The sequence below is a fragment of the Muscardinus avellanarius genome (assembly GCF_963383645.1).
Source record: "Muscardinus avellanarius genome assembly, chromosome: 6".
Classification (NCBI taxonomy): domain Eukaryota; kingdom Metazoa; phylum Chordata; class Mammalia; order Rodentia; family Gliridae; genus Muscardinus; species Muscardinus avellanarius.
The window spans coordinates 118,223,962-118,240,219 of record NC_137791.1 but is presented as its reverse complement, the minus strand read 5'-3'; the positions used below and the strand labels follow the sequence as shown (position 1 = coordinate 118,240,219).

The window sequence follows — 16,258 nt, the reverse complement described above, 5'->3', positions numbered from 1 at the left end:
TCTGTCCATTAATCAGCAGAACATGAACCTTTATTAGAGGATTCACTGTCCTCCGAAGAACAAAATTATATTCAGTTGTATGTTTGCAGGTCTGTGATGTCAGAAAAACATCACTTCCCAGACAATGCCAGACTCAGCTGGTGAAAAACCACACCAGGCCCAATCTGAAACCCAGCTGATGGAAAAGGGTAATCAAGAACTCACTGGAGACACACATAATCTTGCTAAAAAGAAACGATGCACTTAAAACGGTAGTTTTAAGTGCCGAAAGCACCCGATGAAACAATACCTAAAATGGGACGATTATAACAACGAAAGTCTGAAAAGGGGAAGGAAAGGAGAACCAAAAGTCTGCGCGGGGTGGGCGACAAAGAACAGAAACTGACCTACAGGGATTACTTCATAAGGTTAAGTAGAGACTGGCGGAAAGGAAATGAAAAATCATGTCCCTTTAATACAAGGCAACAACGAGGGGGCTCAGAATTCAGCTTCACTTTGTCTCCTTATTCTCTTTCCCCCTACAGAGGCCAGAGGGGTGATCAGAAGAAAAAAATAAAACCTATTGCTAGAGGAGAGTATCTGCTAAGGGGATCCGAAATTGCTTTAAAGCAAGTGAAGTGGTGGCCAGACTATGTGACTCAGAGGCCTGACTCAAAGCCGGCTGGGGGGCTGTCTATCAGCTCCCGGAGGTGGCGGGGAGGCGAGGCGTCTAACACGTTTTAGGAAAGTACCCGGCTCCTGGAGGGCGACAGGAAATCAACCAGGGCACTGGGCTGGGGCTCCTCCTGCCCTGGCGCCTGACCTCTCACTCTACAACCAGGGGAAGTTCCCAGTCTCCCAGCTCCCCCTTCTACTTGTGCAACTAAGCCTCCCGGGCGTGTGCCTGTGCGTGTGCGCTGCGAGACGTCGGGCCTGCTCCCCGCCACGCGCCCCAGCTCCCGCCGCCCGGGCACGCGCGGCACCATCCGCGCCGGAGCTGCGCTAGCAAACACCTGCCGGCCCGGGCTCCGCGAGACTTGGGGAGAAAGCACGGGCAGCGGGGGGGGGGGCGCGTTCTCGCGAGGCTTAGGAAATTTCCCACGGCCTGTGTTGTGTCTGAGCGGAGTAGTGGAAGGCGGTAGGAGGGAGGTGTAGCGTGAGACTGGGCTGCCCGCATTGGGCACATGCGCACAGCCGCGCGCGCGTGCCGCGCCAATCCTGCAGAGCCTCCAGCAGGTTTCAGGCGTTCGATTCCAGTTCTCCGGGTTTTGGGGCTCCCCGTGGGAGGCCGTGCTGAATCTGGGAATCTCTAGGAAAGGAGAGGGCGAAGGAGGGGGAAGCCGGGGTAGGGGGGATGCTGCAGGTAGTGGGGAAACGGGCCCCGCACCTTGCTACGAAATGCCCAGCGGGTTTGCTGGGGGCCTCCGGACCCACGCCCCCTGGGGTAGTTTCTGGGGGCGAGAGGCCTACGAGAGGCCCGGTCTTCTGTACAGTCAATCCCCGGGCACTTCTGGGCTCACGCTTAGCTCGCTGGTGGCGGTTCCGAGGGAGGCTCGCCCTGCAGGCAGCTCAGCTCTCTGCTCTGGGCACGGAGGGCCTTGAGCAGGGTCTTGGCCGGGGTCTCGGGTAGGGAGAGTGACTCTCTGTTCCAGCGCAGTTTTACTTTCTGGAGAAAACCACTCGTGCATGTGCGTGCGACGTGGACAGGAGGGATGCCTCTGAAGAGGCCTTGGCCTGACCTCATTTCGCACTCCGGGAGACGCCTCCATTGCTAACGCGATCCGTCAACAGCGCTCTGTAGGGCCACGTGGTAACCACGCCTGACTCCCCCACCTGCACGAGGGAGGGTGGCATGAATGAAGGTGGCTGCAGGCCCGTTACTCCCCGGCACCCCAGTCGTCATCATAGAGCCCCTCCGCCTGGCGCGGAGATCAGCCTGCAGGACGGTGTCCCGGGAACCTCGGAATGAATGAAGAGGGCTGGGAACCCAGACTGCGCGGGAAGCCACTCGGAAAACTCCCACTGGAGGAGGTGTTTCTTCTAGGCCTGTGAAACGCAGCACATTTTCCCAGGACCCCTCCTCCCGAGCCCGGGGCCCCGCCCCCTGACCCCTCCATTCCCCGTCCGCGTAGTAAATCCCCTCCGGTGTTGCTCAGTCTCCGCGTCCGTCCCCGAGGGCGCGCGCTAAAACCCGGAGAGCGGAGCGCTCCCCATGGACCCCGCGGAGCGCCGGGCCGCGGCGGGGCCGGCCGCGCATGCTCCGTCGCTCGGGTAGGTTGCCCGGGAAGCCGGGGAGCAGGATCCCGGCCGCGCGCGGCGCCAGGCGTCCGTCGGGCCGCGGCGGCTGCGAGGCGGAGAGGGCGCGGGGGCTGGGAGGGCCCGAGCGGCGCGGCGGGCGGGGCGGGGGCGAGGGACCCGGGAGGGCGCCCGGCCGCGCACTCTCGCGAGGGTTGGAGTTTTGGCGAGAGTTTGTGGAAGATGGCGCCTGTTGTGACAGGGTGAGTCTGGGGAGCCGAGCGCCGGGGGCCGGGAAAGTTGCGGGCGCCCGGCGGGCGGCGGCGGGCGGCGGCGCGGGCCCAGGGCGCGGGGGCGCCGCGCGGGGCGGCGGGGGCCGTGCGCTGCCCGCGGCGCCCGGGCTCGGGCCGGCGAGGGCGGCGGCGAGGCCGGCGCTGCGGGAGAGTGCGCGGGGCGCGGGCCTGGCCGCCGCGAGCCGGGGCGCCGCCGCCCGCCGCCGCCGCCGCGCTCCTCGCCCCTCGCCCCTCGCCCCGCCGCCGCCGCCCGGCGCTTTGTCTCCACGGCGCCCCGACTCTGCACCCCGGCCCTTTGTCTCGCCGCCGCGGGCGCTTTGTCCGACCCGCTGCGCCCCGCATCCTTTCTCCATCTTCTTCCCTCCGCTGTCCTTCCTCCCGCGCCCCTTTGTTGTGTCCCCGCCGGCTCCGCAGCCCGGTGACCTGCCGCAGATCCCTGGCTTTATCCCCCCCCCCATTGTCTTTCTCGTGTGCCTCCTCGCTCACCTTTCTGTTTGGTCCTCGATCACCCCCAGAGGCTTTGTCTCCCTCATCTAGTGGCTCGTGCGCTCAGCATCCCCCCTCCTCTCCCCTCCCATCATCGTTTGATTTATCCACTGCCCACGGTGTGTGTGTGTGTGTGTGTGTGTGTGTGTGTGTGTGTGTGTGTGTGTGTGTGTGTGTTTGCTGAACTGTCTCAGCCCCGGGGATTCCATCTGGTGCTTCTAAGTGCAGACTCTTCGGCTTCGTGTTGTTTTGTGAGTCTGAAGGGTGCTTGGGGATGCTTCGTTTTCTCCTCCGGACCCCTTCCTTTGGATTACATGGAGTCCCCCTTCCTCCCCCGGCGCACCTTTCTCTTGGGGTTTAAGCATCTCCAGTTTTCATTGCCGTCTCTTTGGGCCCTGGGTTGTTTTGCTTGGAAACAGTAGCCCTGGAAAAAGATCCAGTCTCTAGATGCCCCCTCCCCCCTTGGTGTTTCTGATGGCCTAGGCCAAGGGCAGCTGTCACAGCGTTGCATCTGGGTTGCTTGAGGATGAGTGGGAGGGTACTGGAAGAACGATTAGAAGTAGGCCAAAGGTGCTTTTTTAATTGATATCCGATAATAGTTTCAGATGGCCACAATAGATATTCATTTGGCATGTGCATAGAAGTGGGGTGAATTTCGGTGTAAAAATTTGTGAATGTTGGGAAGGAGAATTTTAGTATTTTCTAGAATCTAGATCCACACGTTGTTTTGTCAATAGCTTGAAGCAGGAGAGTTAAGTGGGCTTGGGAATTTGCCACAAATGATTTGTTTTTTCTTAATTGTTAGAGTTTACATCTTTGTTAGAATTTGCAACGAAAGTTTGCAGTTTGTGCTTTTTTGCATCTGTAGATGTGTAACAAGTCTTCTGTTCCATCATTGGGATTAAGCCCTGAAGAATGCAGTTTCTGGTTGATGAATACTGCTTTTAGGATGTTTGTGAAATATATTAGTCACATACAGTCAAAAGACATGAAAGTAATAGTATTTAGTGTGGTTTTCTTATTGGCACTTCCTAATGTAAAAGGAGTATTAAGTTGTTCTAAGCTCATATTGTTAAGAGTAACGTTAAAAGCCTGGGGTTATGTTTGTGGGGGTGGGATGCGGTGTATTATATGCTAACGACCTGGATTATTCTTGTGATAAGAATAAGAAATACTAGATTTTGTCAATACTATTATAGTGGATATACTTTTCAGGACTTTTTTTTTAACTGGTTGGTCACTACTTTTAGAAAATACATTGACACGTAGGATACTTTCAAATGTCATTTTATTTGTAAACTAATATTCTAACACAAAGTGCTACTGAGAGGTTATGCACAGTCTACCACTATAAAGAATGTTGATGCATTCAGAGAGCCTTTTTTTTTTTTTTTTACGGCAGTGAGTAGAATTAGGTTGAATTCTAATGAATGGAAAACCATGTTTTCATGAGCAAGACATGATTTTGAGAAAATTTACCTGACTTCTGTGATTCACTTTTTACCACTAATCATTTGCCTCCCTTATTCTTAGTATATAACCTTTTGAAGGTAAAGTTCTGAACATACTGATTCTGACTGTAAGTATTATATAAATCATAAAAGGTATTTTGCTCACTTGGGCATCTAAGAGTGATTGCACAGACATAAGGTCACTTTTACAGTCTTGAGTTGTAAGGCTATTTTGTCATCAGGTAAAACAGTGCCTTTAGATCACATCAAACAAGCAGGGTGTGTTGGCACACATTTGTAATCCCAGTACTTTGGAGGCTGAGAGAAGAGGATTGCAGGTTCGAGGACAGCCTCAGCTACTTAGTGAGGCCCTCCACAACTTAGTGAGATCTTGTTTCAAAAATAAAGATTAAAAAAAAATAAAGATTAAAAAAAATAGGGCTAGAAGTATCGCTCGGAGGTAGAATGCCCCTGGGTTCCACCCCCAGTACCACAAAAATAAATAAATAAAATCGAACAGCATATTTGGAAATTGAAGGTTAAGTGGTAGCAGGGAAACTTTTATTCTGAATATTGAGGATTAAAGCTTTACATTACTTATGAATATTGCATTGGTTTTTTAGAGAGCAAATTTTTAGGAAAACACTCAGTATTTTCAGATTTGTTCTAATATGTGCTTTTAAGCACTAGATCTTAAACAGTTAAGTTTGTTTAAAAAAAGTTATCTATTGCCCTATACAAACAGATTTCTACCAGTGTCTTTTAAGTGGGTAAAATGATAAAATGTTTTGAGGGAAAGTCACTTTTGTCAGATGTCATTCATTAAATGATTTTTGGAACCATGGATGAGTATGGCATTAGGAAAAGATAGCTTTGTTGGAAAATCTGTACAAATTCTTAATTCTGATGTTCAGTCATTTTTAGAAATAAGACCTAAAACTTTACTTTAAAGCATAATTGTGCATTTTGCTTCCTCCTAATACTAAATTTCATGTTATTTCAACTAGGGGCAGTATTTTCTCATGGATTAACTAGAAGTTGTTATTTTTGGCATCTGGCTTTGTGATTATTTCCAAGTTATTTTACTTCCCCTGGGCCAGTTTCCTAACTCTGTAGTAAAATGGGGATTGTAATAACTTGCCACATCTGCACAGGATTTCTGTGCCTTGAGAGTTGGAGCATCCTTGGATGAAAGGTGTGGTTAAGGTCTAGGAATTGTGACTGCCATGAGCTAATGTGAAATAGGTCATGTTTTATAGGAAGTCAAGTAGGAGGTTATGAACTAAGTTCTTGGCAAATTATAGTAGAGATAATGGGATAAAAAACCAAATGTATTGTAGTTTGGGTAATAAAACAGATACATCTTTTCCTTCTTATATTCTGGGAGAGGGACAAGCAAAACAAATGACAGGGTGGTATTTGTGTGTTGTGTAAGAGACTGAAAATCTGTCAGACTCAAATGTAATAACACATTGTAAAGTTATGGGATGCCTTTTCTCTATTGGATTGTTTTCTGTATATAGTAATATTTTAAGAAATGATAGCACAAGGTAATGTCACTGGGCGCTTAGCAAAGTTCATTGTCGTAACGACAAATTTTACATATGCCTTAATTTTAAAACATGGTTTGTCGTATGTTCTCAAGAGTATTTTCTAACCACCAGGACTATAATTTCAGACTTCAGTCTTGATTATAGGAAAGTGTTTTGAGCTTGGGAGTCACTCTGTAGATATTTATTGTCAGAACACCTGTTGCTTCGCTATTCATAGTAGGTAGTATGAGTTGGTCACCTGGTTCCCCAAGCCAGGAGTCTGGCTTTCTCTCTCTCTAACCCTTTACTTGTAATCACTAAGAACTGGTGGTCCTCCTAAAATATCTCTTGAGTTGGTCTCACTCTCATGGTTCATGGCTCTTGTCAGTTTTTGCTTGGGTTACTGTAGACATATCCGCAGCCCCTTTCTACTTGTAGACACACCACCCTTCTCCAGCTTCCACCTGGCTGCAAAGCAGTGTTTGTGTAGAGCTCATCTGAGCAAATCACTCTAAGTTTAAAAACCTTTCAATGGCTCCCCCTAGCAGCCTTCATTAAGACAGGCAGCAGAGTAGAGAAGTTACGAGCTCACTTTTAGGATTTAATCTGCACTGGGTTTCAATTTTGTCCCTGCCATTAAAACCTCTACAGATTGTCAAATTAACCTATCCTCGCCTTTTTCAGCAATCGCAAAATTCCTCAGAGAGTTGTGAGATAAATGAGGTAACATAGATATTTAGTAAGTGCTTAAAGAGCGTCTGCTAACATGGTATAGAGGTTCCTCTGTAACTGTTTCTTAATGTCTTTTCTAGCTAGATTCTCTCCCTCCTCCTCCTCCTCCTCCTCCTCCTCCTCCTCCTCCTCCTCCTCCTCCTCCTTCTTCTTCTTCTTCTTCTTCTTCTTCTTCTTCTTCTTCTTCTCTCTCTCTCTCTCTCTCTCTCTCTCTCTCTCTCTTCATACTCACTGCTCCAGCCATTTTTAAGAACATGGAGTTTCCTGTATTGGCTTGGAAGTGTAATGGCTCCAAGTGCTTAGAAAGTACTAGCCCAGAGTAGGTTATTGTTCAAGACTAAGTTTGGGATATCTAACCAGATCCACCAGGCTAGGGTGAGTACCACTGCTGTGTGTTATTAGAGGGTTGATACAATTCTCTTGGAAGTGTATTACTAAATTGTAATTATCTATCGGACTTCAAATGCTTTTCGTTACTTGGTGGCAGATCCCATTTTTTTTCTTAATCATTTATGTTTTCCTAGAAGAGTGCAAGCATATGATAGGGACTCAGTGAAGACTTTTTTTTTTCTTTTTTTAAACAAAAGATACACTTTGAAACCTTGATGTACCATATGTAAGCAGAATTTGGGATATATAAATATTGGTAGGTAGATAAGAGTTTGATTCTCTGTAAGGGAATGGTTTCTGAAGCGCCCAGAGGAATTAATAGTTTCAGCCACAGGTGGTCTCATAGTATCTTTTTTTTTTTTTTTTTTTTTTTTGGTGGTGGTACTGGGGTTCCTGGAAGCCCTTCTACCTCTGGGTTACACTCCCAGACCTATTTTTATACTTTTTAAATTTGGAAACAGAGTCTCTTAAGCCAGCCTGTCTGGCTTTGAACCCGCGTGATCCTCCTGTCTCTGCCTCCCAAGCGCCGGGATTACAAGCGTGCGCCACCATGCCCGGTGTCTCATAGTATCTTAGAACATTATAGTAAGGCTCCTCTTTTTAGGTTATTAGAAAATGCTATATTCTCGTTTGTATAAAACTGGTAAGCTTAAATTTTACATTTTGTGTTTTATGTGATTGTCAAATATTTCTCAAACGTTGTGCTTCTTAGGTGTATAAACCTTGGGTTTTTTGGGGGGGGATTCAAGCCACAGAATCAAATAATTAGCTTATGGTGGACAGCAAGAGTCAGGTCTTGTGTACAGATTACATTTAGCTGCCAGTTATATTGTGACTACTAGGGTAAAATATGAAAAATTATAATTATAAATGTCAAATAAAACAACATATGTGTGATTTGCAAAATGTAAAACACTTTATACAGATATTTTAACTATTATAACAGTTTCTTCTGGTAACCTTTCATGGGCAGGGTTCAAGATGGACTTTTTATACTGTAGCCTGTGGTTTGTGGGTCATGTTTTAGGAAGGCAGCAGTGTATTTAGTGCAGAGGACCGCAACCCTTGAAATATGTGCTTTGGCGTTTTGAGCAGACATATTTGGTAGATTACTGCTTTACCACGGATGTTGTCATTAAGTCATCCCCAACTTTTTGGGGTCTACTTCTTACTGCTCTCTTCTCTGCTTGGACAGCCGTAACAGTGTAGGAATGTTGAATGCCCAGCTGCTACCATCTCTCAGACACTTACCCTGCCCACAGTTCTGGATGCCTCCGAGGCCTGGCACAGCATCATGGTGTTGTTCAGGTCTCATTAGGCCTGCTTCTGCTTCAGGGAAAAAATGATATCCTAATAGTTTAAAAGGGTAATGTACTTCTCCAACATACTAAACTTACTTCAGGGGGTGGAGGAGGGACCAGACATCAGAGGTAATGTAAATTATAGCAATTACCTATGCGTGTAAATATTGTTCTAAGTTTGTTGTGTTAAGAGTGCAGAGAAGTATGATAGCTTTTCGGTCAGATTGGTGAGGTCCTGGCAGTCTTGGGGATGTTTATACTTTTAAATTTACAAAAAGGACAGAAAAAGTTTTTTAGGCATTCTAAGTTACAAAAAAGCCTGGCAGAATAGTTTTGCATAAAGAGTTTATATAACCAGGAGAAGTGTTTATCACTCTAAAACTGATTTTTTTGTAAGTGTAATATATCAGTCCAATATTGCCATATGAACTATAGAACCAATATATTAGGCTTTTTAAAATTATGAACAGCTTAATTTTGGATATAACCTACTTTACTTTTAACTGGTTTCCAGCATTGGAACAAAGATATTCTCATTTTGGAAAGCCGCAAACCCACAATGGTCTTTCTTATTTTGCAAGCATACCTTTTCAAATACTTTTGGTAAAAAGTTTTGGTTTGACTATGAGAAAATTTTCATGCTAAAAGATCATAATTCTGTGCAGAATTCCTAATCTTTATGCCAACTGGAGTAACAGAAAACTTGAGGTCCCAAGGCCTGAAGGAAGGGTTAAGGAAGTGAGTATAAACTGTGCTTTAGTAGCGCTTTTTAAAATACTGTTTAATAACAATGTTCTTATTAAACAGTTGTTGAGCATTTAGTTATTCTAAGACACTGCTATGTGCTGGTCCTATAAAGATGGCTAAGAAGTGCTTTGATGAAAAAATACACAGTTATAGTTGAAGAGGAATTATCCTAAGTGCTGTAATAGATGGATCGTGTTGACGGGAACATGTGTGAAAGATATCCAATTTGGGGGGCTCGTTCACAGAACAGGTGAGAATTATGGAGCATTTTAGTTATACTGGAAAAGTGGGGGGCTCTTGGAGGACCTTGAGTGGGCATCTGAATATCAGGGATGCAAAGGACAGGATTAGGACCTTGAAGGTTATAAATGAGGTGACGTTGGATGTAAAATTTATGAAATAGATTGAAACTGATAGAGACCATAAAAACAAACCCACCTGATCTTGGTGGTAGACTTAAGAATAGACAAGCAGAGCAGCTGTTCTTGATAAAGCATAGTATAGGGAACTTTGGATTTGGTATACTTTCACTAAAATAGATCTATGGTTATGAGCATATCACTTTAAGTCTTCCCTGGTCTAAAAAAAGGTAGAAAACAGTACTTCATGGTATTGACATAAGGATTAAGTAAAATAAGGGATAGAAAATGCCTAGCTTAGTTTTGGGAGTAGAGGGTGCTTATTAATAAGTAAGTTCTCAGCCAGGTGTGGTGGTGCACGCTTGTAATCCCACCATTTGGGAGACTGAGACCAGAGGATCGTAGTTCACAGACAGCCTCAGCTACTTAGTGAGGCCTTCCACAACTTGGTGAGACCCTGTTTCAAATTAAGAATAAAAAAATAGGGCAGGGGGTTTAGCTCAGAGGTCGAATGCCCCTGGGTTACAGACCTGCAAAAAAAAAAAAAAAAGGTACTCCTTTCTCTCTTTTCTGAAGTGTGGAATTGAAAGGATTAAAGTGGGAGGGGAATGCAGAAGAGAAGGGGGGAAAACTCAGGAACCTATTTAACAAAGTGCTTGTTTATTTTAGGTTTTAAATAAATACTGGATACTTATTTTTGCATACCTCTAACATTTAACATTATTTCGTAGTTACATAAATTTGTGCTGATTATTTGCCTATCTAATCTTTCAGCGAACTCCGAAAGGACAGGTGCAATATTTTACTTGTCTTGCGTAATTATAGAGCAGCTACCATTTGCCAGAATGCTAAATGCAGCATGAATGAAGAGGACTTGAATGGATTTAGTCATATATAATACTTGCCACTAGGTGGCGCTTAGTCTTATGTGATAAGACAGACATTCAAAGTAGACTTACTACCTAGAACCCACATAGAAACCGACAGACCATCCTGGATTATATTCATCATTCTGCCATTCCTGGACTCTGCTCTTTGAAATGGAATATGACAATGTCAAGTAGGAAACTCAGAATGTTGAAAATAGAAAAGTGTCCCAGTGTTAGAATAACAGAAGCTGAAGGGAAGCTCAATGAAATTTACAACTGGCCAGATTCTCCATATCTGAATGTGTTTAAAGTGAAGCCTGGTGGTTTGATTTTAGGCAGTGTTTGTTGGTAAGCCTGTGTATTGCTTTAAAGGAGGAAACTGGGAATTTGTTTCTTACAGGATTTGAGGAAAGATGATGATGAAGTTTGGTATATACTGATACTGGAGTATGACTCTGGATTGTCTCCACCCCCCAGCCCGGTGTTCTGTTATTTATATTGTACTCTCCAGTTGTGGGATAATGTTCCTTTGAATAGTAACTGCATCCTGTATCCCCCCCCCCCTCCATATAGTTAAACCTAGATTCAGGAATCTCAGAGCTGGAAAAGACTTCATGAGGCATGTGTCTTAAATAGTTAAACATAGCAAAGGCAAGTTAAGTAATTTACAGTTGGTTAGTGGTGGAGACATATTCATTGACTGAGCTAATTCCTGGTTTGTTTGGAGGAGGGAGAAGGCATATGCTGGTCTCTTTACTCTTCTATTTATACCACTCAGCTGCCTTTTAATGTTGTATGCACCCCCAGCACCACGAGCACAAATCCTTCAGCTCCCTGGCCTGGTTGGGAAAGTACTGCTGCCAGTGTGACTTGATAAACATTCACTTTTGAGACTTTTATTTTTTATTTTGGCAGTACTAGGGATTGAAATCAGGGGCCTTCTGCCTCCAAGCTACACCCCAGCCCTATTTTTAATTCTTTATTTTTAAAACAGGGTCTCACTAAGGTGCAGAGGGCCTCACTAAGTGGCTGAGGCTGGCCGTGAACCTGTGATCCTCCTGTCTCAGCCTCCCAAGAAGTGGGATGACAAGCCTGTGTCGCCTTATGATCTTTACCTTCTGTTTGTACCCGATCAGGGTTTCATCTTCAGGAGCATAGTTGTCCTCCCTGCACACATTCTTACCCACTCTGCTTTTGTTGCTTCTACCCAGCTGGTTAGGTGCAGTGGACTCCTGGCTCACTCCAGTCTCTGCATCTTGTTTCTCTAAGTTCTTAGCTTTGCCACCTGCATAAGTTGCTGCTGGCCGTTCAGAGCATCTGGAGAAGATGGAAGGACAGAAAGTGGGAAGAAAGGTATCACATAGGGAAGAGCAGCCACAACCTGATATTTTATACTGAGAGATGGGCTGATTAATGCACTTTGATGATGGATATGAAGTAAATTTAACTTACAGCTTATAATAACAAGTGCCATCATTTGTCTAAGTGGATACTATTGGATTAGTGGGAGTTGCTGATTTACTGTTTTGGAAAACAAACCTGGATAGCTTTGCCTTTCAAAGATTATTTCATGATTATTGATAAGTAAGCCATTCTTTGTATTGGCCTTCCTCCACTCTATTTAATGTGATATGTTCATGTTGCACTCAGGATTTAGTTACATCATTTACTCAAGCCTGTAGATTTTTTAGTTGTAGCGCCTGAAAATTGTCAACTGACAAATTACCTTTTAAATTACATTAGAATTTAAATTAAGATTTACATGGAGTTGCACATTTTTTTCATAGTTACTTCAGGGAAATAAGGTGTGTGTGTGTGTGTGTGTGTGTGTGTGTGTGTGTGTGGTACTGGAGACTGAACTCAGGGGCATTCTGCCCTCAAATGATACCCCTAGCCCTTTTTATTTTTTGTTTTTAAGCAGGGCCTCCCTAGGTTGCTGAAAGTCTTGCTATTTCTGGCCTCAAACCTATGATTCTCCTGTCTCAGCCTCCCAAGTACTGGAATTACAGGCATGCATCACCATGCCTGGCTGGTAGTCTGTCTGTCTTTCTTTCTTTCTTTCTTTCTTTCTTTCTTTCTTTCTTTCTTTCTTTCTTTCTTTCTTTCTTTCTTTTTCTTTCTTTCCGGTACTGGGGATGGAACCCAGGTGCATTGTACCTCTGAACTACACCCGTAGTCCTATTTTTAATCATTTTATTCTTTGAAACAGGTCTAGCTGAGTTGTGAAGGGCCTTGCTAAGTAGCTGAGGCTGTTTGAGAATCGCGATCCTCTCTGCCTCCAGAATGCTGGGACTATAAGCATGCACCACTACACTTGACTGGTAGTTAACTATCTTGATGTGGATATTTTTCCTTCACTCCCCCCCCCCTTTGTGGTGCTGGGGATGAAACCCAGGGGCTTTCTACCTTCAGGCTACACTCCCAGACCTATTTTGTATCTTATTTGGAAACAGGGTGTCACTAAGTTGCTGAGAGCCTCACTAAGTAGCTGAAGCTGGCTTTGAACCTGTGTAGTCCTCCTGTCTCAGCTCCCAAGTACTGGGATTATAAGCGTGCACCACCACACCCAGCTTTCTTTTTCTTTCTCTCTGAAATTGAACCTTAGCATCTAGAGCATGTGGAAAAATCCCTTCCTTCCTTCCTCCCTTACTTCTTTTTTCTTCCTTCTCTTTTATGGTGCTGGGGGTGGGGGTGGGTCAAGCCCTGTACATGGTAGGCAAGGGCTCTACCATCAGCTACATTCCCAACCATGTAAATTTTTCTTAAAAACTGATGGTCACATCTGCTTATACTCATCTTAATTATTTTTATGACCAGAAAACTGTTTGTAATAAGAAATTAGTGATTTAAATTATATTATGTAAAGTGAAACATGGGAGTTTAATAAGGAGACATAACTATCATTAATAATTAGGGGTATTACTGTTTCACTTTTTGAATGGAAATGCCAACATTTATTTTGTATTAAAATGTTAACATTTAGCAAACGTGTGTGTGTGTGTGTGTGTGTTACTAGGGATGGAACCTAGGCACTTTCTACTTCCGGGCTATACCCAGACCTATTTTATTTATTCATTTACTTATTTGGTTAAAAACAACAACAAAAAACATTTATTGATGGTTTAGAACTGAAACACAATTACAGAACAGAAATAAGACAATCCTCAGACAAAAAGTGCGGATCTGCAGCAGGAAGGTTAATTGATACTCTTCACCTTCATCCTCTCCCTCAGCACTGTCTGCTCCAACCTCCTCATAATCTTTCTCTAGGGCAGCCATGACCTCACGGACCTCAGAAAACTCTCCTTCCTTCATCCCTTCACCCACGTACCAGTGAACAAAGGCACGCTTGGCCATACATCAGGTCAAACTTGTGGTCCAGGGAGCCCAGGCCTTAGCGACAGCTGTGGTGTTGCTCAGCATGCACACAGCTTGCTGCACCTTGGCCAGGTCTCCACCGGGTCCTATTTTACTTTTTATTTGGGAACCGGTTCTCACTAAGTTGCTAAGAGCCTCACTAAGTTTATGAGGCTGACTTTGAACCTGTGATCCTCCTGTCTGAGCTCCCAAGTATTGGGGGATTAGTAGTGTTTGCCACCTCGCCTGACAGACAGTATGAAAGGGAATAGAGAACTGATATTTTGTTGATTATCTCTTGAGTGCTTCAGTACATTGGGAGGGAGGTGGTGTCTCCATTTTATAGAGGTGGAATCTGAAGGTCAGGGATTTGGTAACTTTAGCTCGAATCCACACCGCTTTGCTTTGCCTTTCCCTTTGCTTCCCTACCAGGTACCGCTAGAGCTTGTCTTCCTGGCTGAGCACCTCTGCGCTTACTACAAGGTGGCCTAACAGCCCCAGATATAAGTTCGTTGTGATAGGTTTTAAGGAACAGGAGATTGTATTTTTTTCTGTTACATCACTTTAAAAGTAAATCTATTTTCTAGAAATACATTTAACACTAGATTTCTTTAGACTAGTTTTTGAACTCAGAAGATTCTCAGAAGTAACAGTTTAAATAAAAATTTCTGTTCCCCATTCTTCCCTCCTTCCCTCCTTTCTTCCCTCTTTTTGCCATGTGGCTGAGGCTGATCTTGAACTCCTGGGCTCATGTAATCCTCCCACCTCAGTTTGCTGAGTAGGTGGGACAACTGGTGTCCACAGGTTTGGGTTTAACTTTTAAAATAATATGTCAGGTGCTCTTGGGTCGTTGCTTCATCACTTAATCCTCCTTTTCTACTTTATATTTTCAGATTTGTCCTAAAAGGGATTCTCTTCTGCCAACAGGCCAATATCAGGTCTCTTAATTACTTTGTATACACACTGGAAAGCCTCCGGCGAAAGTTACTTAATTGGACTGTAACTTAAATTTCCCCATTAGTGACATGGAGAGCATAATTCATAATTCTTGAGAGGACCAAATATACTTTATGCAATGCTCTGCAAGACTAGCCCTGGTGTGAGAATGGCTTAATGACCATTTCCAATTCTTACCTCTCATTCAACTACTGAAGCTGTTTCCCTGTCCTTCCTTCACAGCTTAATTTATTTATTCTCATCTTATATTCCCTTGTGTTACCTGTTAATTTCTGGCTTTCACCCCAGCTGCTAATAAATGACCCTCTTTACCAGATTCTACAACTTCACTTTGCTCTTCACCCTGTTTCATTTCTTTAGATCATTTGCTTTTATTGACTGCAATGTTTTTATTTATTATTATTATTATTATTTTTTGGTGGTACTGGGGTTCCTGGAAGCCCTTCAACCTCCGGGCTACACTCCCAGACCTATTTTTACATTTTTATTTGGAAACAGGGTCTCCTAAGCCAGCGCACGCGGCTGGCTTCAAACCTGCGCGATCCTCCTGTCTCCGCCTCCCAAGCGCGGGGATTACAAGCGTGCGCCACCACGCCCGGCGACTGCAATGTTTTTATATCTTGACTAACAGGATGCCATACCTCCCTCCTGTAGATCTCATCTTTTTTTTTTTTTTTTTGCTACTTACTCCTCTTCCATTATTAAACATCTAATTTTGCAAATTTTTGCCTATTGATTAATTTATTTATTGTATTACTGGGGTTTGAACCCAAGGGTCTTCTACTTGTGAGCTATATCCCCAGTCCTTTTTTTTATAGGGTGTCACTAAGTTACTAACTACACACTGGCCTCAAGCCAGTGTTCTTTCTGTCTCCAGTTGTGATTATGCCATTATCCTTTAAACTATACTACCCAGGTAGTTGTCTCCACTAAAACAGAAAAAAAAAAAAAAAAGCTTCTATTTATGGCTACAGATTTCTTCCACAACTTGCAGTACTCTGTTTTCATTGATTCTGTGGCTCAGCCTCCCAAGTACTGGAATCACTAGCATCCACTGTTGTGCCTGGTGTTCTGCTTATTATTCTTTGACTTTGTATCATTAACTCAAAGGTTTTGTTTTCTTTTGGTGGGTAGTATATAACATGGGTGCTAATCTTACTTTTTTCTGAGTGGATAACCAAATACACAGCATTTCTGGGCCAGGATTATCTGGGAACTTGTTAGAAATTCAAATACCTGAGACTCTTATCCTAGACCTTCTATATCAGAAACTCTGGAGATGGGAGTCCAACAATCCGCTTCAGTAAGCCTTCCATGTGATTCTGCTGCCTGCTGGGTTGCAAATCACTGTAAAACTATTACAGCAAGCCACTTGTATACTAGATTCTATTCTTACTTGGTTATTCGAAGACATAAGACTATCCCCTAGCCTGCCTTTTTTCTTGTGTCAATTTTTATTAGACCCTAAAATATCTCTCTTTTAGTTCTCTGTTTCTTTGCCCCTCTTTGCAGCAAGCCTTTCCCGAAGAGTTCTTTCTACCTCCAGTTACTGTCGTGCCATTTTTCTCAA

At 44.2% G+C, this 16,258-nt stretch overlaps 1 protein-coding gene across 2 annotated transcripts in view; it reads left to right on the top strand.

Annotated features, from left to right (window-relative positions):
• Positions 1-2,123: 2,123 nt before the first annotated feature.
• Positions 2,124-16,258, top strand: part of RBPJ (recombination signal binding protein for immunoglobulin kappa J region) — a gene marked incomplete at its 3' end in the record, with an annotated part of 85,088 nt that continues 70,953 nt past the window's right edge. The window contains exon 1 of one of the 2 annotated variants that reach the window (XM_080697471.1): positions 2,124-2,250. In XM_080697471.1, the coding sequence (XP_080553597.1) occupies positions 2,192-2,250 (59 nt within the window). In that variant the 5' untranslated portion in view covers positions 2,124-2,191. Of the gene's footprint in view, positions 2,251-2,378; positions 2,478-16,258 lie in introns of those variants that run through there. The other variant, XM_080697472.1, reaches the window with a different exon arrangement.